At 34.2% G+C, this 26,523-nt stretch overlaps 2 protein-coding genes across 5 annotated transcripts in view; both read left to right on the plus strand.

Annotated features, from left to right (window-relative positions):
* Window positions 1-26,523, plus strand: part of abcd4 (ATP-binding cassette, sub-family D (ALD), member 4) — a 234,306-nt gene that overhangs the window by 150,700 nt on the left and 57,083 nt on the right. The window contains exon 1 of one of the 2 annotated variants that reach the window (XM_049480835.1): window positions 7,998-8,204. The exons of the other annotated variant lie outside the window; for it this stretch is intronic. The gene's annotated coding sequence lies outside the window, so the exon portion shown is untranslated. Of the gene's footprint in view, window positions 1-7,997; window positions 8,205-26,523 lie in introns of those variants that run through there. 2 annotated transcript variants of the gene reach the window in all.
* LOC103039956 (coiled-coil domain-containing protein 178) overlaps window positions 831-26,523 on the plus strand; it is a 38,005-nt gene continuing 12,312 nt past the window's right edge. The window contains exons 1-17 of one of the 3 annotated variants that reach the window (XM_022666936.2): window positions 831-1,165; window positions 1,776-1,853; window positions 2,649-2,741; window positions 3,449-3,507; window positions 3,713-3,885; window positions 4,060-4,280; window positions 4,947-5,089; window positions 7,067-7,220; window positions 7,400-7,483; window positions 8,527-8,663; window positions 11,376-11,559; window positions 11,957-12,019; window positions 12,596-12,748; window positions 13,708-13,821; window positions 13,925-14,070; window positions 15,955-16,114; window positions 22,217-22,366. In XM_022666936.2, the coding sequence (XP_022522657.2) occupies window positions 1,836-1,853; window positions 2,649-2,741; window positions 3,449-3,507; window positions 3,713-3,885; window positions 4,060-4,280; window positions 4,947-5,089; window positions 7,067-7,220; window positions 7,400-7,483; window positions 8,527-8,663; window positions 11,376-11,559; window positions 11,957-12,019; window positions 12,596-12,748; window positions 13,708-13,821; window positions 13,925-14,070; window positions 15,955-16,114; window positions 22,217-22,366 (2,052 nt within the window). In that variant the 5' untranslated portion in view covers window positions 831-1,165; window positions 1,776-1,835. Of the gene's footprint in view, window positions 1,166-1,775; window positions 1,854-2,643; window positions 2,742-3,448; window positions 3,508-3,712; window positions 3,886-4,059; window positions 4,281-4,946; window positions 5,090-7,066; window positions 7,221-7,399; window positions 7,484-8,526; window positions 8,664-11,375; window positions 11,560-11,956; window positions 12,020-12,595; window positions 12,749-13,707; window positions 13,822-13,924; window positions 14,071-15,954; window positions 16,115-22,216; window positions 22,367-26,523 lie in introns of those variants that run through there. The other 2 variants (XM_022666935.2, XM_022666938.2) reach the window with 2 other exon arrangements.

Genomic DNA, 26,523 nt, shown 5'->3' on the forward strand with positions numbered 1-26,523 from the left:
GCAATATACCTATGTAAAGCAATATACTGCTGAATCAGTGCAAAGTTAATGCAATATAGGTGATTTAAAAACCTTTTAATTTTTAAAATTATATATATATATTTTTTTCTTACACAACGTCTTGGTATAATATTTTAATAATTTATTATAATAGTTTAATATTAGCCTCAATCGCTGTAAAAATATGAATTATTATATATTTTTCGTTATATTTTATTATATATATTTTTTGTGTCATTCAAGCAAACAATGACAGTGAGCACAGTTTGTATCATGTACCCGAGGGGAAAAAAGCTATAATTGTAAGGAAAATCGCATGAAAAAAAATAAATGAAGAAATAATTCACGCATGCGCAGAGCCGCTCGATAGCACATATCGTTGGGTAGCACAATTTGGCAGAACACCTCCGCTTCACTACAGCACGCGCTGCTTCAATGACGTAATGCGGAATTTCTCCACGGGGCTGTGCTCTCCCTGCTCCCATTGGCTTTGTTTTTATATAGAAAAGAAATATTTATTAATATAGTGTAATTATAACAAATACGACATATATATATATATATATATATATATATATATATACATATATATATATATATATATATATATATATATATATATATATGTATATATATATATATATATATATATATATATATATATATATATATATATATATATATATATATATTTGGCCTTAAATCCTATTTAAAATTCAGATATTATTTTTAATTACTAGAAATATCTCCAGAACGGTTGCTGCTTTCGTCTGTGTGTTTTTGTTAGTTTTTTGGGGGTATTTAAAGCTGTCCTGTGCTGTTTTGAGCAGTTTTTTCTAGAGTAAACGAGTTAATTTGGTCTATAAAGAACTTTAAGTAGAAATAGCTATAAACTAGAGGTGTAAAAAAACGGGAAAAAAACCCGTCCCAGGGTTTTGTACCAACTGCCTGCTCCGCGGACCAGGCAGTTGGTGCGAAACCCTGCGATGGATTTTAATTTTCTGGATCTGGATTACACAGCTCTACTATAAACTAAAAATCCATGCTGGTGCTTCACTGCTGCCCTCCTGCGCTGTTTCCGTGTGTTTGCGCGCTTGTTGCTTAGCAACCGTCAGTGATACACAAAGCTGAAGATAAACAGCATCACCTGTCTGCGTCTGAACAGGTAAGCTAGTGAATTAAGTTACGTGTTTTGGCTCTGAAGTTATTTTTACTTTGATAAAACTTGATATAAAGTTTGTTTAGTTTTAGTTTTAGATGTTAGCTTGACACTTTTCCACTCAAAAATGGATCATTTTCCTCAATAATAAATGTCCAAGTCTAATATTTGTTATATTTGTTTGTGTAAGAAAGCATTTTTTCTACATATTCACTCAAAATAAACGTATTATTACAAGAAAAGAGAATTTTATACAGATTTTACTTTAATTTTCTTTAATGTAAGGGGTGGGTTTTGTCATGCCCACAGTGCTGCCTGCTTAAAATTTTAATGATTCTTATAACCTAAGTGGTTAAGGGCCGTTCCACCAAATCTGTGCCATTTCTGTCCCCAGAAAATTACATGTATAAATGTAATGTAATGTAAACAAAATAAGATTATATAATTATTACAATCCTTCAGAGGTCTTTTTTTTTTTTTTAGCTATTTTTCATGTTTTTGCTAATTTCATGCTAAAAAGTCATTCCTGTTACTTTCAGCTCTGTGCTTTATTATTATTATTATTATTTATTAATTATTATTATTATTCAGCCAATTATTTACTATTTATTTACAGATTTTGATGCGTGCTGTGCGATGCCTGACACTGAACTATTAAAACATCCTTTAGTGGAAGATGGAGGCAGTTTACGAGGTGAGATCTGTGCTGAGAACAGTTTAACAAAATGATAAAAGTCTTATAAGTCTTATAAGGCATGTTTCATTAATTCTGCTGCTGCAGATCAATAAATGGCATCATAGCATCCAGTCCATTAGTGGGTCATTTATGTACAACGTATTAACAGTTATTAAGACTATCTATTGCATTTTTATTGCATTTTTATTCTATTTTTGACGTTTATTATACAATTCATCAAGAAAAGGCAAGACCAAAGTGAAGCTTTTATTTGTCTTTTTATTTTACAATTATCTTTTTCATTTTAGTTTTAACTGTGAAATACCTACATGGTAATTAAAATGAAATAGTAAAAAAATAATAAATAAATAAAATTTTATTTTTGTCACATATGACCTATGCTCAAGTAAAAAATTTAATTGCAAATAAAGTGATTTCCTTTTGTTTTTAATTTATTTTTTGTAAAAATAATTTTATTTTAATATTTTCAAACATGTTTGGAAAAAAAAAGTGCAAAACAGTATTTGCATTTTCATTTTAGAGTTTTCATTTCAGTTTTATATTTGGCAGGATTTACCTCCCACATCTATCAGCCTATTCAGTGATTTTATTATATGAATAACAAATTATACTCCAGTATACAGTACTTTTACTAACCCATTATTGACCATCTCTACTCTGTATTATATCTCTCACTCATACATCCACACAGTTATTGTCTCCTGGTCCAGTGATTGGTCTGATATAAGGGTGTAAAAGTGTAAACGTTATTTTTCACTCCTGATTTTCTCCTTTGCGTTTTTCTCAGTTCAGGGTAAGATGCCAAACACTTCCTCAGCGTGTGTGGAGAAAGCCCTGTGGCACATTAAAGAGCTGAAGAAGAAGCTGGAGATCAGTCGCCAGCAGGTCTCTCAAACCAGTACCTCTAACTTTAAGTGTAACTTTGATTTATTTTACTTGGAGCCACATAAAACATCAAATATTCAGTATATGATTCCATATTCAATCTGTTAATGATAGAGAAGTATTAAGTAAGCTTAGTCACTAAAATAAAAGTAGAAAAATAGAAATGTTGACAGTAAATTAAACATTTACAGCATTTTTTCAGCAAAAAACCTGATTCTACATTCTTATCAAACAGTGTGGGCACCCTCTGCCTAAAAATACATTTTATTATTTTGTCAATTTTTTTAATTGTTACGTATTAAACAGTTGTGTTGAAGCTGGGGGTGGGCGATAAGGCCCTAAAATATTATCACAATATTTTATGATATTTTCGTGATAACGATACTCTTGGCGATATGATAAAACACTGAATTAAAAAAATATATATATTAAGAATACACTACTGCACGATACTAATAATGCACTCCAAATATCTTCATATAGGGCATCCAGAATTAAAGTAAAATAAATGAAACACTTTTAGCTTTTTCTTTATGTAAAGAAGAGTAGATATTGACATATTGTAAAGAACAAATGCCAGATTGAAATTATGCAAAAAAAAAAACTACAAAAAATGAAATATAAAAATAATATAACGAAGTATAATGATATATAGTAGGCTACCTGTAAGAGGAACACTATTAATGCATGCAGTTCTTCTCTCCTAGGAAACTAATAATCAGCATGTTCACTGCAAGGGAAAAAAACTAAATGACAGCACCATGGGGTATGTAGTTTTTATATTAATATCATAGTTATATTATATTAGCATCACATTTTATTATAATCATTGATTTGTTTATTCTTAAATTTGTGTTATGTGTAATTTGTAAAGTACTGGGGCTCTGAGCGGTCCAGCGGTCTAAAGCTTTACCGCTATGATCGGGAGATCTCTGGTTGAAATATAATGATGAATTATTTTATTGCAAAAGGATAGATGGTGTTCTGCAGGAGGCCACGACACTTCTGCAGCGTCTGGAGTCAGAGCGACAGAAGGCTACAGAGGCTCTGCAGAAAGAACAAATAAAAAGACAAACACTGATCAAAAAGCAGGAAGATCTTTTTCTGTGGAAACAGCAGCATTTTCCTGCAGCAGTGCAAAACGGTAGGTAAACATTTTTTTATTAATTTTACGAAGTTGCAAAGAGAAAGTGGGCCCTATTTTAGTGATCTAGACTAAAAATAGACTGTTGGCGGGGTGTAAGATAACAATGAGCATCAATGTATTGTTGCTGTTCTGTTTCTGTTTCAGCATGTTTGTGTTATTGTTTCTTCTTAGAGTACGAGTCCAGTATCAGAGACATCACTGAGCTGAAGTGGCATCTTAAAGTAAAGAAAGATCAGATGCAGAAAGTGAGGAACAGTCTGAACCACATAGAGACACAGAATCAGCAGCTGGTGGAGGAAATGGATTTTTTAAAGAAGCACGGTCCACTCATAAAGGAGAAGCTGCAGCTGGAGAGAGAAATGACGAAACAGGTGAAATCAGCCCAGGCTGAGGTGAGAACAGCCATGTGTTCTATATATAATTGTATATATATATATATATATATATACAGCTAAAAATATTGAGATATTAGTATTGAATGATTTGTAATGGTTTTGAATGATTTTAAATGATATTTCTATGATTTTTAGACTCTTTGTCTCGTTTTCTCCACTACAACTGCGCATTCTCGCTGCTTTTAGACTCTTTGATTTGTTTTATGCGCTACAACTGCGCATTCTCGCCGCTTTAGACTCTTTGATTTGTTTTATGCTCTACAACTTCGCATTCTCGCCGCTTTAGACTCTTTGATTTGTTTTATGCGCTACAACTACTCAGTCTCGCAGCTTTTAGACTCTTTGGCTCGTTTTCTGCGCTACAACTCGATCTCAACCGAAGTAAACACAGCATATATGAAGTTTATTTTTAAAGCATATATGAAGTTTATAGTTTCACTCATGGATAAATATGAATCCTTCAGAAGAATTAACCAGAGATCCTAAAGTAAAACTGGGGAACATATATTGATCATGCTAAATATTGATTAAGATAATAATAATGATTATTTATGGAATCGAGATTAACACAGTTTACTACAGTATATGATAAAACTCCTCTGTGTTTTTAGTGAGCTGTATGAGAATTATTTAAAGGTGTGTTTTTGTGTTTTTTGTGTTTAGGCTGAAGACAGATTCTCCCGGCGGTCTGATGATCTGATCAGAGAACAGCAGGATCTGGACGCTGAGGAGCTTCTGGCCAATAGAGAAAGAGAGGAAATGAACACGGAGCTCCAGGACTCTCGGAAACATCTCAAAGATCAACTGTGAGCAAATCAATCAGTATTAATATGAATTTATTAGCACTAAATTTAAGCAATAGAGAGGCGGGGGTCCATCTGCTGAATTATTTATTACTGTAAAGGAACTGTAGCAGAATGTCCGGTACTAATACCATAAAATACAATTAATATCAAAGCAATTATTGAAAATTTATTATAGAACTGACTGTATTTCCTTTTACCAAACTAAGTCATTCCAACCAACAGCCATATTATAAGAGAATTTCTCGCTTAAGATAGAAACTATTTAGAAAATAAAATAACTTACAATATCTTAAACCAGTCTTTATACTGTATGTAAACTGTTACTTAAAATCTATATTGTATTTTTGAAAATTAAAATAAATTACAATATGATATTGATATAATCTGATCAGATTATTGCCTGAATCATGTATATTATGTTGTATGAAATAAAAGTTTTCAATGTAGTCTGTAAAAACACAAAGTAAGAAAAAATAAATGTGAAGAAATTACAAACAAAATAAAATGGGCTAATAAACATTTTTCTTATCATTTTACCAAATTGGCCATGCTAAATATTAATAAAATATTATTGATAAAATACTGATTGTTTATTTCATCAAGACTAACAGTAAAATAAAGTAAATACATTTTTCATATTATTAAAAAAATATATATTTTCTTCTCCTTTGCCTATTAAAATGGTGAACCTAATAAATATAAGACATTGTTGATTAAAAATTTAAATATAAATAAATAGGTAGCAGCGTATAGTTATTTTACTGTTGCTGTATTTCTGTTAGTTTCAGCAGTAAATCAGATTTAATACTGATCCTCCTGCATTACGGCGGAGGAGGCAGTGGGGGTCAGTAAAATGCCAGGATGTAAAGATGCTCCTCACCATCACCCTGCAGCTCAGCTACCAGCATCTGATCTCAGATCATTCTCTGTGTTCTGCTTCTGTAAACTCATAGAAAAGAGTAAATATATATTAAACGTATATTGTAAACCTGTCCGGACAGTCTTTACTCCTGAAAAGGTCTTTAAACTTTATATCATTAGATTTGATATTAAAATAGAGACAGTCTGATTAAATATGATATAAATATGATCTTAACCAGTGATCTTTATTATAGAGAATTTATAGAAAGAAATTTAGTCATTTACTTTTAATTAACACAGAGGAAATGTGAACCATTGTGAAGTATTCCCATAAAATATATTTTGGTCTGTGTATTTGCAGGAACTAGGTGATATGATACATATTAAAATATAGAGTTATACATATATTTTAGGAAAACTGTCATGCAATGACAATATGGCCCTAAAATAATATCATGATATTTCATGGTATTTTCGTGATAACAATACTCTTGTTGAAATGACAAAACACTGAATTAAAACGATAAAGAATACACTACTGCAACAAAATAAAAAATGAATAAAAAATGTATTATTGCATATATGATATGATACGGCACACCCATAACAGAAATGAGAACAGTGTGATTTTTTTCTTTTGCTAAAAACAGTAAAAAAGTAATAATTAGGGGTGGGTGATATGATACCATATTTCAGTGTATAATATTGTTCACCATATTTAAAAATGTTGGTGATATTATTGCATACGATACGATATGGCACACCCCTAATATAGACATTTCAGTGTCCAAATGGTCGTAAATTATCTAGCTATGGTTAGCAAACCTAACTGAAGCTCGGTGATTACCCGTTTCTCTAATGACACATTCTGATCATGTTATGAGTGACTACAGAAAGTATCATTTTTAATTAGTTTAAGTTTCGGTAATGAACCCTTACTGTAAAGTGTTACTGCAGATTACTTCTCATGGCAGTGTGATAACTTTATTTAACATTCGTGGAAAATGATTTTTACTTTAAATATTTTTACAGTACTGTTGATTACCAGTTTTGTACAGAATAGCAAGTAATTCTGAAATTCTAAAAAGTAACTAATTTCTTCTCTTCCTCTTTTAGCTCTGATCTCCAGAAGCTGAAGTTATTTGGGGATAATTGTCGCACCAAAATCCACGAAACTAAGAAGAAGATTCCATTAAAAGAGAAGCAGCTTGGTGCCACACGCCTCCAGATTTCCTCTCTAGAAAAACAAGAAGCTAAAATAAATGATACTGTGAGTGATGAGAGGATATACCTGAGATAAATTCATTCTCACATTAAGATAAAAACACCCTTCCCATAGTACACTTAAGAGATTCTACATGTATTTAATGAAATATATGACTTTATTGTCCCTTTAACAACCAACAAAAGGCTCATAATAATACAAAATTATTGATAAATTATTTATAGTTAGTGGAGCTAAGAGCGAAACGAGAGAATAACAAGAAGAAACAGCTGGAAATTGAAGAGGTTGATAAACAGATCGTGATGACTGTGAGTATAAATGTGTTTATTGTTGTTTATTGTAGTGAAAGTTGTGTGTGTGTTAGTAATGGTGTTTTATAGCAGGTAAATGAAGGTTATAGTTGTGTGTTTGGGACGCATGTTATAAGCGTCGTTACACACGTCCTCTGGAGGGCAGGAAAGACCCGCTCATCGTCTTTATTACAACACCTCCATTTTGTTCTAACTGTACTCTTATATCTCAAACTTCTGTCAGAAACCTTATTTATTTAAACTGTGAAAGTGTGAAAAATAATGAGATAATCTTTTCTAGCACTGAGTTAAAGCTGCATCCTCATTACATACATATATATACAGTATAAAAGTGTCCCAGACTGCCTGAATATTGCTGAATATTATCCCTATATAACTCTGTAGGTCATTATTAATAAGTATATGCTGTATATCAAGTACCCTGCATTGCAAAAATGGAGTCTATTCCTAAAACATTAGGTTTGTTAATACAGTATATGTGTTACTGAGAATACGACAGGGCACACCTTCACTGGGTTTTATTTTATTTTATTTTATTTTACCAAATTAAAAACCTCTGGAATATAATCAAGAGGAAGATGGATGATCACAAACCATCAAACCACCAAACTGAACTGCTTGAATTTTTACACCAGGAGTAAAGCAGCATAAAGTTATCCAAAAGCAGTGTGTAAGACTGGTGGAGGAGAACATGATGCCAAGATGCATGAAAAAAACTGTGATTAAAAACCAACCAGGATTATTCCACCAAATATTGATTATTTCTGAACTCTTAAAACTTTATGAATATGAACTTGTTTTCTTTGCATTATTTGAGGTCTGAAAGTTCTGCATCTTTTTTTGTTATTTCAGTCATTTCTCAGTTTCTGTAAATAAATGCTCTAAATGAGAATATTTTTATTTGTAATTTGGGAGAAATGTTGTCTGTAGTTTATAGAATAAAACAACAATGTTCATTTTACTCAAACATAAACCTATAAATAGCAAAATCAGAGAAACTGATTCAGAAACTGATCCATGTCTGTCTTGTCGTTTATCAGAGGAGTGTAAATGAATTAAAGCTCTCTGAGTTTGAGGAGATCTTCAATAAGAAGCGTCTGGAGCTCCTGCATCTTCAGGATCAGAATAAAGAGCACGAGATGGAAATTGAGGACTACAATAAAAAGATCATCCAAAGGTTTGACTCTTTCTAAAAAAACATGTGTTGTATGAAATAAATGCTGTTAAAATAAAGCTACAGACATGATACATGTTTAAATACAGAGTATTACTATACCTGTTATATCATTGAAGCTAAAAGTAAAAGTAGTTAAAAGTAAAAGTGATGTAAAGTGAAAAATAGAGCCATTAAGAACAAAAGCTTAGGCCACGCCCACAGAGTCTTAAAGTACTGGTTTCAAAACTACTTAAAGAAGTATAAAATTAAAAAATATAAAAGTAAAAAATTTTCTAAAAGCTATAATGTTCTCATACAGAGTTCCCCAATGGTGGAACAAACTACCTTCCACTACCAGATCAGGAGAATCTCTCACTATCTTTAAGAGACTCCTGAAGACAGAGCTCTTCAAAGAGCTCTTACTCTCCTAACACCTCTAACTAACTACCTTCTACTACCAGATCAGGTGAATCTCTCACTATCTTTAATAAACTCCTGAGGACAGAGCTCTTCAAAGAGCTCTTACTCTCCTAACACCTCTAACTAACTACCTTCTACTACCAGATCAGGAGAATCTCTCACTATCTTTAATAAACTCCTGAAGACAGAGCTCTTCAAAGAGCTCTTACTCTCCTAACACCTCTAACACACTAACTACTTCTAACCTCATTTCCTTCTTCCCCTCCTTCACTTTTCTATCCCTTTATTTCCCTTCGACCTCCTTTAAGCCCTATCTAAAATGGGTTATCTAAATTCCTATGACTTTGTACTTCATTATTGTAAGTCGCTTTGGACAAAAGCGTCTGCCAAATGTAATGTAATGTAATGTAATGAAATGTATAATAATGTAAAATATTAAAATGTTAATGTTGATAATATAATTTGGGATTTTGCACTAGGCTGTTCTCTAGTGTTTCAGCTTCATATATGCTGATTATAAATGAATGTATGTTACATACAGTAGAATGTAAATATATTAAAGAAGCTTAGTTGGATCACAGTATAAACCAATAGGGAGTGGGAATGGTATATGTTTATACTTCTCTACATCCAATCACAATCAGATTCACTCTATCTGGATGGAGAGATTTATCTGGATAGGGGTTTTATTGAACGATGAGAAGCCGGAATGAAAACCAGCTGAAATTAAACAGGAGTAACGAGAATTATCTTATATATATTTTTTTAAATGTAAGGAGGAGAAAATTCAGATAATTTTGTGAAAGAAAATGTTAAAATATTTACTCCTGTAAAGAAGAGATAACCTACATTTATACTAAAGTAGGAAATTAAGTATTTGTATTTTATTGTTATTTGTCTCCTCTGGCACCCACTCACAAGATATCACCTCACAACTTACCTATCTAGGTATGAGCATTTCCATATAGTCCTGTGAGGTTACACTTCGGGATATATTTACTGTATGTTCAGACTTTTGGCAGGTCAGAGATTGTTTTAGTTTTTTAGGGAAACTCTTTGTTGTGTATTTTGTAGAGAACACTTTTGTTAATGGGATTTTTAAGACATTCATTAAGTTTTTTATATATTTTGTGCATCCTCTATGAATGCATGGCTGCTTGTTGCTGGCCGACCTGCCTAATGGAAGTAAGTAAACTCCTAATGATCAGTGACAGAATTTATGGTGGACTAAAGAACAGCTCTATCAGAAAGTCTGGAATCTGTAATAGTAGTAGATTTTATAGTGAATAAACTGAAAAACAAAAGAGTTTCTCACTGCTGTAAGAGAATATCTTTTAAAGGTCTCATTCCATCATTTTTTTATTAATTTTAAAATGTCTAGTTGTGTCTCTAGTATGAATGAATGCCATGTGAGCTGTTTTTTGTAAAAAAAAAAAAAAAAAGGTGCTCTGGTGATTCGGTATAGCACTGCTTTAGTCCAGTGGAGGAGTGGACAGGGAAAATAAACGATAGGATTTCAGCTCTTCAGCTCATGAATATTCATTAGGGGTGTCACGATTTCGATATTTTATCGAAATCCATCGAGATTATGTCATGGTCTCGAGCCTCAAAGTCAAAAAGATGAACGCTCTGAATTACTGGGTAAAGCTGGGTAATATCTGAATATTTATAATAATTCAAAATGTTATTGAGTGTTATTACATTAATGCTAATGTATTATCACTGTGTCAGTGGCATAACATATTTTTTTAATGACAATAATATTGTTTATTCTGTTTATTAAACGTATAATATAAAATATGGTTTCAACTCGGGCTGAGCAAATATGTCATTTTTCATAGATGTTTTATTATTTTGAGGTAATGACTGAAAATTATTATAATAATTTTTTATGTTTGAAAAAATACTTTTAAACTGCTATTTTCTTTTTCAATTAAAAAACAATCACAGTTTCGTCAACATTTCATCACCTCACTTCACAAAGCAAAAAATATATATATATTTATAAGATGTATTTGTTTAACCCCTTAACATGCCAGCATTTCATGTTTGATAAGAAACATTACTAAAAATATTAATTGTAATTGTTATAGAAAATATTTACAACTGAAGTAAATCTGCAACTGTGAAAATATAATAAATTTAATGAATACAAATAAAATTTATATATAAAAATTGTGCTTTACTGAACTTTTCACATTTTAAAATTACTATTTTTTTAAATACAAATTAATCAAATATTTTTTTTTTTATTTCACATACAAGGGGTTAATTATTAAAGGTTTTTTATGTACCTGATTGACCTGTTTGTAGTAAAGAGATGCTGAAGGAGCTGCAGCAGGACTGTAATCAGATTCTGGAGAAGATCAGAGTAAATGAAGAACAGAGGAAGCAGATCAGTGCAGAACTTTCACTGTGGTTTACTCAGCTGACAAACACCAAAACCAGACTGGAGGAGCTGGAGCAGCAAACCTTCAGACAGGAGCAGAGAAACCGGGTGAGAAACATTCAGATTACAGTTATTTTACTCTGATTTATTACCTGTTATAATACCACAGATCAGATTTATTCAGTTTCATAGCTGTGGGGCTGATCTATAATAATAACATCCCACCACCCAGTAATAATAACTACTGCTCTGTGATAGTCCTGTGCATAAAACACATCTTTACCAAATCCAGATATTTAGACAAACGAAGACCCCTTAAAAATGATGATTTTTATCCAAGTTATCCAAAAGCAGTGTGTAAGACTGGTGGAGGAGCACATGATGCCAAGATGCATGAAAAAAACTGTGATTAAAAACCATCAGAGTTATTCCACCAAACAGAGATTCATTTCAGAGATGAATATGGAGATTAATAAACAGCATATTCTTTTACTTTGTTTATTAGGAGGAAACTGAAAAACTGAAGATTGAGCTGATGAGTGAGATGAATGAGGCGGCAGTTCTCAAGGTAAGACATCTAAACATCCACCATCCACCAAAATCCGCCATTTCAGTACACAGCAGGATTAGCCAGCAGACTTCGTCTGAGGAAGGGATCTATACCTACTAACGTGAGAGTGATTTCATGTTAAGATGTTAATGAACATTTTTTACATAACCTGCAGTATTTTGACGTGTGTAAAAAATATGTTTAATATGTCCCTTTTAATAATGATAATAATTTTTAAAAGTAATATTTTAAAACATACTCAGGTCTGCTTTTTTAATACAACTTTTGCTCAGTTTTCATATTGATGTTTTTCTTTTTTCAAAAGATACATCAGTTGCCTTGTCTTTCGCCTTTCATTTACTATGTAGGAAAAAGATAAATAAATAAAAAACTTTGAATGAAATTCTCTGAGTGTGCAACAGCACAATATGTTTAATGCTGCAACAAAAAACATTTATGGCTACTCTAAAAAGCTCCTAAAGTCCTAAAAACATTGTGGAATCTGTAAATTCTCGCTTTGAAACAGAATCTATTCTGTAAATAGTACTAATTTTGTTATTCATGCTGTTTCTGTTTGTTCACACAATAATTCAGGGTAATATTTCCTCGAGTTTGGAAGAATATAATCTGCTGAAAGCAGCCAATCAGAGAGAGGAAGCTGATCTGAAGGAGGAATATGAAGCTGTATTCTCTGCTGCTGCTCAGCTGGAGAGTGAGGTGCTTCAGCGTAAAGAGATGCAGACTGAGGTAATCTGATCTACTGGATAAAATAACTAAATTACAGAAAATTAGAGCTGTCCTAAACTATTTCAATAGCTAACAGCAACATGTGTTTTATAAAACGCTGCTCTATACACAGTATACATAAAAAACAATATACATTCCAGAAAATAAATACAAATTAAAAGTTATAATTATATTTACATTCAAACAAAAATCTGACAATGGGTTAAGCACATTTTTTTTTTGTTAAATTTCTTAAAATAAGCTCAATCTCAAAATTTTAAAAACAAAAGGAAAGGTCTTTTATATCATGTTTTTATTGTTAAATTACTAAATAATCTTAAATCAAGTTAAAATTGCTTAAAATAAGGTAAAAAATAAGAAAAAGTGAGACAGATTAAGGTAATTGTTCCTAAAATAAGGGTTTTAATGTTATGAGATTTTCACAGTTTGATAACTGTCTTAGAAAATATCATATAATTACAATATATCAAGGTATTTCACAATAAACAACATTACTAATAATAATAATAATAATAATAATAGTAATAATTTTAAACAGAATGATACATACGATGCACTGGATCTTTGCCATGGGATTAGGATGGAAACTAGTGATCTTATCTGTTTTTCTGAGCTGGATTACTCTCTGATAGCAGTTGAGAGGATGTGATTTACATCCTGGTTGGTCTGTGCTTATTAAAGCTACAGTATCAGTGTTCTCTTAATGCACTATTTTACATCCTGACTGATCTGTTGATAAAATATCACTTGTATAATATCAAAGTTAATAACCTTTTAGAAATGTCTGTACTCATTGCGAAATCAAATTGCATTATCCGTGTGCAACTATGTAGGGAGTACTTTGATATTTGGGATATCAATGTTATTATTAGACGTGCTAATCTTAGTATATTTCTGAATATTCTTTCTTTCTTTCTTTCTTTCTTTCTTTCTTTATTTATTTATTTACGTGTTTTCAGAAAAGTGTGGCTCTGGAACGTAAACTGAACGACATTCTGACTAAACGTAAAATCCTGTCTGATGATCTGGAAAAGCAGAAGAGCGTCTGTCTGCAGCAGCTGGATTCAGAACAGGTATTTATATTAATATGTGTTTAATATTTGTGTTGTTGTTTTAGTTGTGTATTGGTACTGGTACTGTATTGGTGAAGATGATTAAATGATGGTTTGTGTTCAGAGAGCCTTCAGTGCTGTTTCAGTGAGCAGTGAACAGACGTCCTGCAGGATTGAGGAGCTCAGGATAAGGTCTGAAGAACACAGAGAAGAATCAGAAAGAATGGAAGAAATCATTACCAGCGTGCCTCATGATATAGAGGAGCTACAGTGAGTACAGACGTTGTGAAAGCTGCAGTATGTGCTGTGTGTCACAGAAGAGAGGACGGATTCAAGCGCAGATATTAATAATTTAATTTAAACAAACAATAGAAACATAAGATTTAATATCTTATATAATATCAGATTTATGTGTCAATATCGTCCTTTAGGAAACAAAGCTTTAGGAGCGGTTTCTCAGACTTTAAGGACATTTAGTCTGCTCCTGTACTACACAGCCTTGTGAAGCCTGGAGATTACTTAGTTTTTGAGTTGTGATCATAAATAATATGCTTAACTGTGCCTCTGTGCATCTCTGTGTGTCTCATTTCATCTTAATATTTTATTTATTTTTTTGTAATTAATTAAAAATAATTGCGAAAGCATTTTCTAGCTCTGTCCTAGAAAGCTCTGGCTTGTTTACTTACATGTGCATTCCAGGAAAGCGATGTCTGGAAGCCATATTTAAGGAAATATCATTAAGCAGTGTTTAGTACTGTAGCAGTAGGTAGCATTTAAAATAAAACATGTCTGGTGAACCATTTTGCAGTAGGAATATGCAAATTGCCAGACTTCACAGTATCATCGCAGTCTCAGATGACTTGCCTGCTGGTGGAAACAAGGCTTAGATTTTGTCTCTGTAATAATTACACAGAGTGGAACAATACACAGAGACTTTACAGCGGAAAGATAGATTAAACAGGAATCTTTGGCACGCTGAGATTTTCATGCACAGTTCACAGAAAGTGATTTTAGAATCAGCTACACGATAAATAAATTGTTTTTAGCTTTAGTTTACAGTGTTTCAATAAACCAAAAGTGATCTGTGTGCATTTTTATTTGTTGAGGAATAAACTACAGTAAATAGTGACAGCTATTAAAAATGTCCTTCTGTTAAAATCCACTTTTTCTTGTTTGTTTGTATTCTGAAATCCAGCAGGTTTCTCTGAGTTGTTTATGATGCTGCACATGATGAAACTCTTCCTCTTCCTCATTGTCTGCAGCAGCTAGTAAAAGAAAATATTCAGAAAAATGATCAGAGTCGATCAGAAAAAGCACTGCGTCTACATCAACTTGTGAATTAGTATTCATGGCCCCGCCCACCTCGGCTCGGGACCGCCCACAGACAGAGCTGAAACCGGGCAGCGACGCCGTCTCGTCAGATAGGAGATAACTAACAGCGCTAGGAACAGCATGCAGTTCATTCCTGTGTTATTTGTGTGAATAACACATCAGTGTTTATATACTTTACCCAGTAATTCAGAGCTAAGAAACAAATGGTTAGAATCTATAGAGTCTATGTACAAGGTACAATTGAGACTAGTTAAAGATATAGATGGTCCGCTGTGTACTTTTACCTTCTGGACCTGGACAACCCACCTCTGTGTGTGAGTAACTACAGGTTTGAATAGGATCTCCGGTGGATTTGGTGTTTTACAGAGACTCTAAGACTAGGTCAGTGGCTGAACTGCACTTAGCAGATCATTATTACACATGTTGTAAAGTAACATATGACATTGTAAAGATGTTATTAGTGTAAAAATCTCTTTATTTTAAAAGTTTCTAACTGTTCATCTCACTGCATCCTGGTGTCGCAGTGCTGTTAGCCAATCAGAGGAGATATGTTTGCATGTATTAATATTCATAAGCAAAAGCCCAAATCCTATCACCCCCCCCAAAACACTCCTCTACCAGACTAAAGTAGTGTTATACTGGATCACTAAAACCAGCTCATATAGCATTCATTCATACTAGAGACACAACTAGACATTTTAAAATGAATAAAATAATGATGGAATGAGAGATTTAATTCTACACTAGCTATAATAGTTACTTAATTAGTAAGATAATAAAATAACAGTAACCCGTATGTTGTTTGTATGTATTTTTTGTAAGGAACACGTACGAGGTGGTGGAGTATAAGCTTAAAACAGTGAGTGAGATGATGAACAGAGTGCAGTGTGATGTAGAGAACTGCAGAAACAGAAACAGACGTTCTGAGGAAACCTTTTCTACACTTCTCTCCCAGCGGCGGGATGTTATGCTGAATATTGAGGTCAGTGGTATATAGACATAGTACATAATAATAAAATATTTCTATGTATCTATTGTACATAACAGTATAAAACTAATATTAGCTAAAGTACGTAGTGTTAAAGAATTGTAGATAAAGTCCATAACAGTAAATAATTATGTTATTATGTAGATACAATAAATAACAATACAGAATTTGATCATTCTTGTGTTGGAAGAATTGTTTAATAGCAGCAGTACATTACTATACAATAATTACTATACAGATATAATACATAACAGTAAAGAACTGCTATGTAGGTATAGTATACAACAATAATAATAAAAAATGACTTAAACAATGATATACAAAACAAAAATACATTGCCTTACATTGATTACTGTATCACAATATCCTGTGATATATTGAATTGTAACCCCTTTATCATGATACACAGCCCTAGTATGTACAGCACATACCAGTCAATAACTGTTGTAGATATAGATATAATACGTAACAGAAATAATTGTTATGTATGTAAATTATATCAAAGTAAATAATTGTTGTGTATATACAGTACATAACAAATAAGACTATAGCTATGTTTTATAGTTTTATGGTTATAGTTCATATATGTAGAAAATCCAGTTTTAAGTTATTTGCTTTATGTAAAGTAATGAGATTATTATTATTATTATTATTATTATTGGAACAGGCGTATTTACGGTGCAGTAGATTTTAGAATTTAAAATGCGTTAATGATTTGCTTTTACACGAGACTCTGTTCTCTAATACTGAGATTACAGCGTGTCTTCAGGTTCAGTGTATTATTATTGTACTATATCGCTTGTTTTAGCATTATCTCCCCGTTTTACATTACTTCCTTGATCAGTGCACATCCTTTCTTATTTCCTTTTCATCACAGCTGCACTATCATCCCACGACATCCTGATAATACATGTTTGTTCTAGTAATGCGACGCAGCCTCATATAATTTTCTGTAAGGAAAAAAAAAATAGGTTATGTGTTGCATGAAAGCCATGAATTATCACTTCATTTTCCTTTGGAAAAGCCATTTATTGGGGGAGTTGAGCTTCAGGATTATGGCCCCAGTCAGAGCCTCGCGCCTGATGAGAGTCTCACATGGCTTATCTAATGTGAAATCGCCATGTGGTATATAGTTTCATTAAACGGTGATCAAGAATGCATTAGTTCAAAACAAGAAAAGGCAATGGAGCTTAATCCGCCATGCGCGCACGGGTGCAGCAAACTCCAAACAAGTTGTTGGTGCGAGACAGGCGCAGAATTAAAAGTCTTCCCTCATAGAGCCAGCCTCCCATTAGTTGGCTGCAGGGCAGCAGAGCAGAGCGCCTGTTTGGGCCTTCGCACGGAAAACAATAAAACAGCAGCACTAGCGCTCACTACAGAACTCACCATTTATAACGCTTTAAAACAGAAAGCGTGGTGAAATGGCTGGGAGGACTTACCGTGCATTTCCTCTCAACTCTCGTCTTTAACGCTATGCTAGGTCTGTCACGATAGAATTTTTTTCTGGACGATATATTGTCCCAGAAATCATTGCGATACACAATATTTTTGTCATTTTATGACTATTAAATAAATAATGATAACACAATAGCATAACCAAGTAAGGTACCGCTTTAAAATAAAATAAGACTACCTTTATAAAGGGTTATAAATTTATAAATGTTTTACAATTAGTTTATTAATGGTTACTAATTAGGTTGTAAATGCCTTAAAAATCATTAATAATCAGTTATAACACATACGTAGAAAGGGCAACAATGACCTGTTTTTTCCCAAATAGTGAACCCACAGCCGTCTATATTGTTGCCCTTTCTATGTATGTGTTATAACTGATTATTATTGATTTTTAAGAGTTTTTTACAACCTAATTAGAAACCAATAGTAAACTAATACATCCCCTCGACAGTCTATTTGCCCCTTCTATTTTCCTCCTGCCTGCTTTAAACAGCAGCAGATCTTCTGAATGTATCTACACTAATGGGTGTGGTGTTCTGGAAATGAGGTGTGTTCAGGTACATTTCTGGAGTTTTATCTTGGTAACAGAAAACACAGGAGCTCCACTGACTGATTTAAACCCTGACAATAGTAAACACTCAACAGTCATACGTTCATCACTATCTCGGTAACACAGGCGCTGTGCCGAGCCGAGCGTACAACCCCACTTATTACACACACATGAACACACAGCAGCACAAACCCAACTTTTACATCAACAATAAACAGAATAGTAAATAAAATAACATTGCTGTTCCCGTAAACAGTTTCCTCTGTTGAGAAGAGTTTGTTGGACACGTCCAGGTAGCTGCACCGTTAAAATAGCAATCCACCAAAGTCAGAGCTCACCTGACTCTTAAAGGGAATGATGAGCTTCTAAAGAGACATGCTGATTGTCATGCTCAAATGACATGATTAACACAACTATGATTAATCATGAGAATTAATACATGTCTTTTGCTTTGCTTTTCAAACCACACAAGCTGTACTTTTCCAATTGTTACGATAGCAAAGACACACTGACATACTAAATCAAGCTGCACAGAGCACCGTCGACAGCTTGCCTGTAGATCTCTAAAATAGGGGCTAGATGTTGTAGGGATGGTGTCACGGAATGACCCAGGCAGGGTGACGAGGAAAGCGGACACAAGTGCAGGTAAGGGCTAAATAAATAATAATTTAATAAATAAATAACAAATAAACAAAGAAACAAGGAACGAGTAACACTAAACAAAGAAACACAAATAACCAATAACCAAAACAAATGAGCGATAATAATAAACAAACCAAACAGGGCAGGGAAATATAAACAAGGGAATAAACTAATAAACACAAAGCAGGGTAATATACAAGGAACTAGGGAACACGGAAATAAACAAGAAACTAGAGATAAACAAAGGACAAGGGCTAAAGCTAAGAAAACGAGGGCTAGGCTAGAAAACACGAGAACGACAAAACAACAGAGGAAGGTGCAAAGACCGACGGAGACAAAGTGGCACATGGGATCTATTTAAAGAAACAGGAAACACACTAGAATTGGAAACACCTGGGGAAGGGGCGGAGCTACAAATAGACACAGGTGGAAAAGTACTGACAGGAGACACAGAGGGGCACAGGTCACGTGGGAATAACACAGAGACATGAGACAAGACCAGGATGTGACAGATGGTCATGGCAGCACACTGATTTTATCAGAGCATTTATATCTTGTCCCCTCTCCACTCAGGAATACTGCTGCTTTAACTATAGAGTATGCCAGCACCCATGTTCAGCATATTCAGGATGTCTTGAATGGGAAATATCACTATGAACAGAAACCATATGGCCGTGGTGCGGAACGTCCAGGAGGCGTATGATAGCGGTTAGCAGGGTGTTGGAGCTGAAGAACTTCCTTCATTCTGAATCCATGTCTTTTAAATAATTCCAGTCTTCACCGACTCCAGTCGTTTGTTTATTTGATCAAGAAGCGTTCTCGTCAAGGAGAAGAAAAGTAAAGAGAACGCAAAGTGCCGACACCATCAGTTTCTTACAGCCAACAAAGCGTAATTTGTTCCATTTACACTTCGGGGGCGCTGTCAGACAGACTTTGTCAGTGCCGCATGCAGTAATTAAGCTTTAAATCAATAGACTGCATTTGTCATGTTTACGGCCGGTCCCAGCGCCGGGTTCCACTCATCAGTTAGCGCTGCACTGTTTTACTGCCCAAACGCACTCCATTATTTGTACAGGTACGCCGCAGAAACGCTCGGCCTCAGTCTCGCCCGCCGCCGCCAGAGCTGCATGGAGATGAGATGAGACAGGCAAATCAAGCAGTTATTTATTGTAATTTGTTTACATGCTTCTCTAAGTGGCGTCTGATTATTAGTGTTTGTGCATGTTGTAGCAGAGCTTTGTTATGTTCTGACATGCAGAGGCTAGTAAACGCTGTGCATGTGCTACAGTGTACAGCTTATTATAAAAAAAAATGTACAAATGTACTAGTGTAGACACTATAGAAAATATAGAGAGTACAGGTACTGTACCTGCACTCTCCATCTGTCCCCAGCATGAAATGTGTGAAAATATCTGGAAAATATATTTCACACTTCTACTCTTTAGTGATAAAACTCCTGCATCTGGACTGCAATTGTAAAAACAGGAGGATCAGTGAGTTTTTAGGCTTTTTTCTCGGTCACATGACATCACAGCGTTCAGTAGCTCCTCCATTTCCACTCACTGTTGTGTTTTTAACGTGGATCTCCGTGGAAACCGTGGCGCGCCCAAAGTGTAAATACGGTGCACAGCAGTGGACAAATATCTATTTTATTAACAGACAAAACTCAGAGATGTGAGTCCGGACGGGACTAAAATTAAAAATGTCACAGTAAGGAAACATGCATAGACAGAAGGATTAGCTAGCAGACTTTGTTTGAGGGAGGGATCTGTACCTACTGTCTGTGGCAAGCCAACAGATGAGGGAGATGTAAGAACTTTCAGATAAGTAGGCGGTTTTGTGCTTCTATCACAGCTAAGCATGAACTAGCATGTACGTGTTTTGCTATTTAGCATTTAGCATTTAGCATTAAGCGTAAACATGGGATTTGGCCAGAAACAGCTTGTTTGCATTTAAGTGTCAGAGCCCTCAAACGGCTCATTCTAAAAGGGACTGAAACTGGTGAGAATAGAGCTGAGGTGAGATCATGACCATGTTTTTTTTATAGCCTACTTGTGTAAAAAGCAGGTATAATACGTCTCCTGTAAGTTTGCCCTTTCGTGATTCGCCGTCCTCTGATCTGGTTCTGGATTGGTTGAAGCCTGTGATGTCATTCATGCCTCTCCACACATCAAGGGCATTGTTCTGCTCCAGTTTAGACTTCAGCTTAACTCTGCACTTCTTCTTTGCTTCCTTAATCTTTATTTTAAGCTCTTTCGGAGCCCTCCTGAACCCCCCTCAGCTCCCTGCACTGAAGGCTTCCTTCTTGTGGTTCAGCAGAGATCTGAAGCCACTGCTTTCCTGTGGTTTATTACTGGAGAAGCAGCTTCAGACTGTCTTTGAAGGTCTTTGATAAGATGCAGGATATCTTAATCGCATCTTAACGCATCATCTCAGTGCTTCTACAGCCTCTGGGTGACCACTGCCTCCATGTCCTGGTGGTCACTGGGTGTTTCTGAACCCGGGGCTTTTACAGGGCAGTGAAGTGAAGAAGATTGTGGTCTGAACGGCCCAGTTCTCTAACATTAGCATACAGCAGATCCAGATCCAGGGTCCTTTGTGTTTTATGTGGTTTAATGTGGGCAGAAACAATAAGAAACAGGTGTAAATGAGGTCTCTAAACAAGAAAAGTTAAATTTGTTTAGTGGCAGTTAATAGCTTAGAATAATAAAGAATGTCCAATTTTTTTCCAACAGCTTGTAGATTATTAAATCATAATTTTACAAAAGTCCTGAAAACCACAGTGAGAGCTACTGTATTATTCACTAATGGAGAAAAAAACATGAAACACTGGTGAACCTTACCAGGAGTTACTGGCCAACCAAAATTACTCCAAAAGGGCATGGACAACTCATCCAGGAGGTCCCAAAAGAACCCAGAACAACATTTAAAGAACTGCAAACTGACCTGCTCTTTCATGCTCATTTATTCTGTTTATTGTTGAGCTATCAAGACAGGTGGAAGGTATGGAAATAAACTGTTGGTGGGGTGTAAGATGGCAATTTGCATTGATATATGTCTAGTGCAGACAGGGTGTTAAATAGGGCTCAAAATAGTCTGTGTAAAAGCATGTTATGGGAAGGAATCTGTAGCTTGCATGCATTTAAAAACACTTAACACACGTAATATTTCTACACACAACACATAGAATAGCAGATCATTTTAAATGTCCTTTTGCATACACTATAATGTCATTTTATATAAATTTTTCACAGTAAGCACAGTATTTTAAAGCAGTATTTTAATGTAGATAGATGTCGATAGAATCACTGCTTTTTGTAAATATAGACAACAATAGCTTTTTTTTTTAAATCACTGTGTATTTCTATTGTTTTGTATTGTTCTCTCCCCCATGATGCTCAGCATAATGTATGTTAATGTCACTAATGATTATGTTCCTGAACATGCAGGCTAATTTGGAGAAAGCTCTAAAAGAGAACGGAGAGCTGGCTCAGGAGTACAGAGCTCTGCAGAAAGCTCTGCTGATCTCCAGACGAGAAGCTTCCTGCGCTTTACTCCAGAAAAACACAGCTCAGGCCTCTCTCCATGATTACAAACAGGTAACAGAAAGAGACGCCTTCACTCTAACATAATTCTAACATACAGAGGATGTGTATAAGGTATAAGGGCCATTCCACCGAATGGAAGCCATTTGCTTGTTGTAACTCTTCCAAATAAACTTATTTTTTATCTCTTTTTAACTCTAATAATCTAAAAACACATATATTTAACTATTCAAAACATGTACTGGTCAAACTCAGACAGCTTTACTTAATTTTAACATGGTTTCTAATCTGAAGATAACAAAAGTCCACTAATTCCTTTTTTGATTTTTTCTCAAGAAAGTCTTTATTTTAAAGAAATGTTTGACTGCATGTTAAAATAATTGATATTTATGACAAAAAAAATCACTCCTGTTACTAGAACTTCACTCCTGTTACTAGAACTTCACTCCTGTTACCTTTTATGTTTTGAGTAACAGGTCTGAAAGTAACAGGAATGAGTTTTTAGCACAGAATTAGCAAAAACATGAAAAATAGCTTAATGGTGGCTATGCTAATAGCATGAGGACACTGAGCACATTCTAGTGATTTTACCAAATTTTGTATTTTAAAAATAAACAAATAAGATGTAAGAATTCATTTAGGTAACAGGACTGAGTTTTGAGATTGAGATTGAGATCCTCAGTCATCGTTACAATAAGATCAAATATAAAGGATAACTTTATGAATATGAACTTGTTTTCTTTGCATTATTTGAGGTCTGAAAGTTCCGCATCTTTTTTGTTATTTCAGACATTTCTCATTTTCTGTAAATAAATGCTCTAAATGAGAATATTTTTATTTGGAATTTGGGAGAAATGTTGTCTGTAGTTTATAGAATAAAACAACAATGTTCATTTTACTCAAACATAAACCTATAAATAGCAAAATCAGAGAAACTGATTCAGAAACTGGGTGGTCTGGGAGCTGTATGTATGTATATATATATATATATATATATTGTATATCAGTGTATGGAGGTATGCAGAAGAGTGGCAGATCCAGTCTCCACACAGGCTGTCAGAGCCGGGGCTGGTTTTAGTTGGGCAGCCAGAAAGGAGACCACTGCAGTAATCTAATCATGATGAGATAAGCCTTGTGTAGGAGTGTGACAGCTAGTCTCTAATGTTTATGTGTGAGTGTGTGTATTCTTCACCTGAAGAAGCCTGGAAACAGCAGAGCGCTGGATCTGAACACCGCAAGAGTGAGGTTATCACTCCGAGACATTTCACAAATGTTAATGTGACACGCGTCCATCAGCAGCATCCTGGACTGTACTTTTAGCTGATATTCTTCACAGTCATTTCTGCTTTTTAAAATGTTTTTTAAAGACAAATGAAATTTAAAACACAATATTTACTGTATATTTTATTACTCATGAATGAAGGTAGTTCCTTCCTTAGTACCTGTTGTGTACTGTATATACCTGCTGCTGGATCCATCTATCTATCTGTCTGTCTGTCTGTCTGTCTATCTATATATCTATCTATCTATCTATCTATCTATCTATCTATCTATCTATCTATCTATCTATCTATCTATCTATCTATCTATCTATCTATCTATCTATGTGACACTATTAATTAATTAACTAGTAGTAGAAACAGGGGTGTCACCAAGTTTTCCTTCTTAATTCATCAGGTCTCCCCTCCAGGTATTAAAACCTGTAAAGTTAAGCTAAGCTAAGTAAACAAAACTGTAATTCTTGAAAGGAACATTATCTTTTAAAGTCAAACAAGCACTGGATGTTAATCTACACAGATTTCTCTGCTAAAAAATGTTTATTTGGGTGAGTAAAGCACTTCTGTTTATTTACAGTAAGCTTAGATTTCCAGATTTCCACTAAGGCTGAGTGATGGAGCATTAGCATTAGCGGCTAGCCACTAGCAGTTAGCGGCTAATGCCAGAGACAGTGCTACACTGACAAATCCTGAGTGTTTCAGAAAGACGGGGCGATATCAGCTAGCAGTTTGTCCATGGTAAACACACAGACTACAGTCTGATATACTCACCTCTGAACGACAAAAGAGCTAGCGCTGTGGTTAGCTGGTAATGCTAATGCATTAATACATGACTGGTAAAATTCATACATAAGGAGCACTGACGATTTTTGGAAAAAATAAAGGGATTTTTAGTGCAAAAATACAGTAAAGCAGAAAAAAGATAAGTTTTTAAATAATGATTAAATGGATTAACTGTCATTAGTTACATATTTTGGAAGGCTGAATCTCACTAGACATAACCAGGCCAGATTACTGCCAGACCTGTAGAATATTAAAGTCTGTTTGTTAATCTGAAAAATGTATGTACACAGGAAATTTGGCAGTGTTAAATCAACACTGTTAGTGTTAAATTAACACTGAGAGTGTAAAGGTTAACACTAATAAATGTTGATTTAACACTGCCAAATTTCCTGTGTATGACAAAATTCTAAAAGCTTAAGTTTGTTCCTCTTCAGGTAGTCCAGGATGTATTTTTTATATTGTATATTATACTATAATTTAATATAAGCCATACTATTAAACCAGCCTTTTAATAGATGGTTTAATATTTGCATCGAGGATTTTCTAGTATTCTGTCTCATCCATTCTTACATCTATCTGTGCAATATTGCCAAAACCACTACATGCACCCCAAAGCATGACTGTTCCGCCCTCATGCTTCACAGTTTGCAAGGTGTTCTTTTAATGAAATGCACCTCCTCCTCCCTCTGCCAAAACCACTCCCTTTTCTGATCGTGGCCAAAGTCTTCTGTATTTCTATATATCTGAATCCATCAGTGATAAACTCTAAATGTGATGAGTTTTGTGATGAGGGCTCCAGCTTGTTTATTCCTGATCCTGGAGATCTGCTTCCTGAAAATGTATAAATAATTTATTATTATTTAGTCTAGAATGTTCACATGCCCCTGAAGGCCTTAATCCTTTTAGGTCTGAATTATTACTGTATTTTTAGTGATCGGAAAATATTAGAAAGCTGTTTTCTGTCTGTAATGCAAATATAAAAGGATAAAAGGATTCTAATATTCTTATTATTCTGTCTATTTACCCCCATGTTCTCTTTAAGCACATGCTCCTGTTTTATTGTTGTCTTGTCGCTACCCTAGCCTCACCCTGTCATTAGTGTTCTCACCGTCGGTTGTTTGTAACCCCGCCCCCTTGTTATCTACTCCAGGTGTTCCCCGTCTCTCAGTGCATGTGTGCTCCTGTCCGTTTTGTATGGTTTTTGTGCTCCTGGTGAGGCTCTCACACTGCACACGGTAGCTACACCGCTTTACACTGAAAACTGCCTGTTGGCGGGGTGTAAGATAGCAATAAGCACTGTGACATGCTTTGCGCAGGGGTTTAAGATAGGGTCCAAAATCTTCTGTGTCAAAGCAGGTTGTGAGAAGGAATTTCTGGCTGTTTTATAAAACACTTAAAAAATATCTCAAAGCTAATGTAGGTATATAGGTAAATTACCCTGCTTGCACTCTATTTGATATAAGTGCTTTTTGTATATATATAGACAACAATTGCTTGATTTTAAACACTATGCAGTTCGGAAAGCAAAAAGCGAAAAGCAGTGCGTTTCATTTACCTGTTTGTAAGTTTAGAATTTGTGATTGGATGCTTATTGTAAAAATACTTATTCAAAAGCTGTATACTAAAACTATGTGTACAAGCACAGAATTTAAAATCAGCGAAACTGCAGTATGAGGAGGAGGAGTGGCTGTGATAAACAGCTACAGCAGCATCATAAAGTCTCATAAACTCCTTTTTTGAATAATTTAATGTGTTATATCCTTATTAGCTCAGAACCTTCGGTGCATTCAGGTATATATACTATATATCTGCAGCTTTACTATGAGCAGATTTGAAATAAGAGCATACCTTAATAATAGTAATACCTGAATATTTGTATTTATATTAATTAATAAGCTATTAATTAATCAATCAATTAATCACCATTTATTTTCACTCAGGAAACATTGAGGGTGACCCTTATTTACAAAGAAATTAGAAATAATAAGGAATAACAAATAAAAGAAATGACAATTTTAAATCAACATGATATATATGAATAAATAATAATCCATCTTATAACCTTATAGACATATTAGACATGTAGAAATTAGATAAATGTTTTTGTTTCAGTATATTTTAGTGTATGAAACATTAATTCAACATTTCAAT

The sequence above is a fragment of the Astyanax mexicanus genome, chromosome 6 (genome assembly GCF_023375975.1).
Source record: "Astyanax mexicanus isolate ESR-SI-001 chromosome 6, AstMex3_surface, whole genome shotgun sequence".
NCBI classification, from domain to species: domain Eukaryota; kingdom Metazoa; phylum Chordata; class Actinopteri; order Characiformes; family Acestrorhamphidae; genus Astyanax; species Astyanax mexicanus.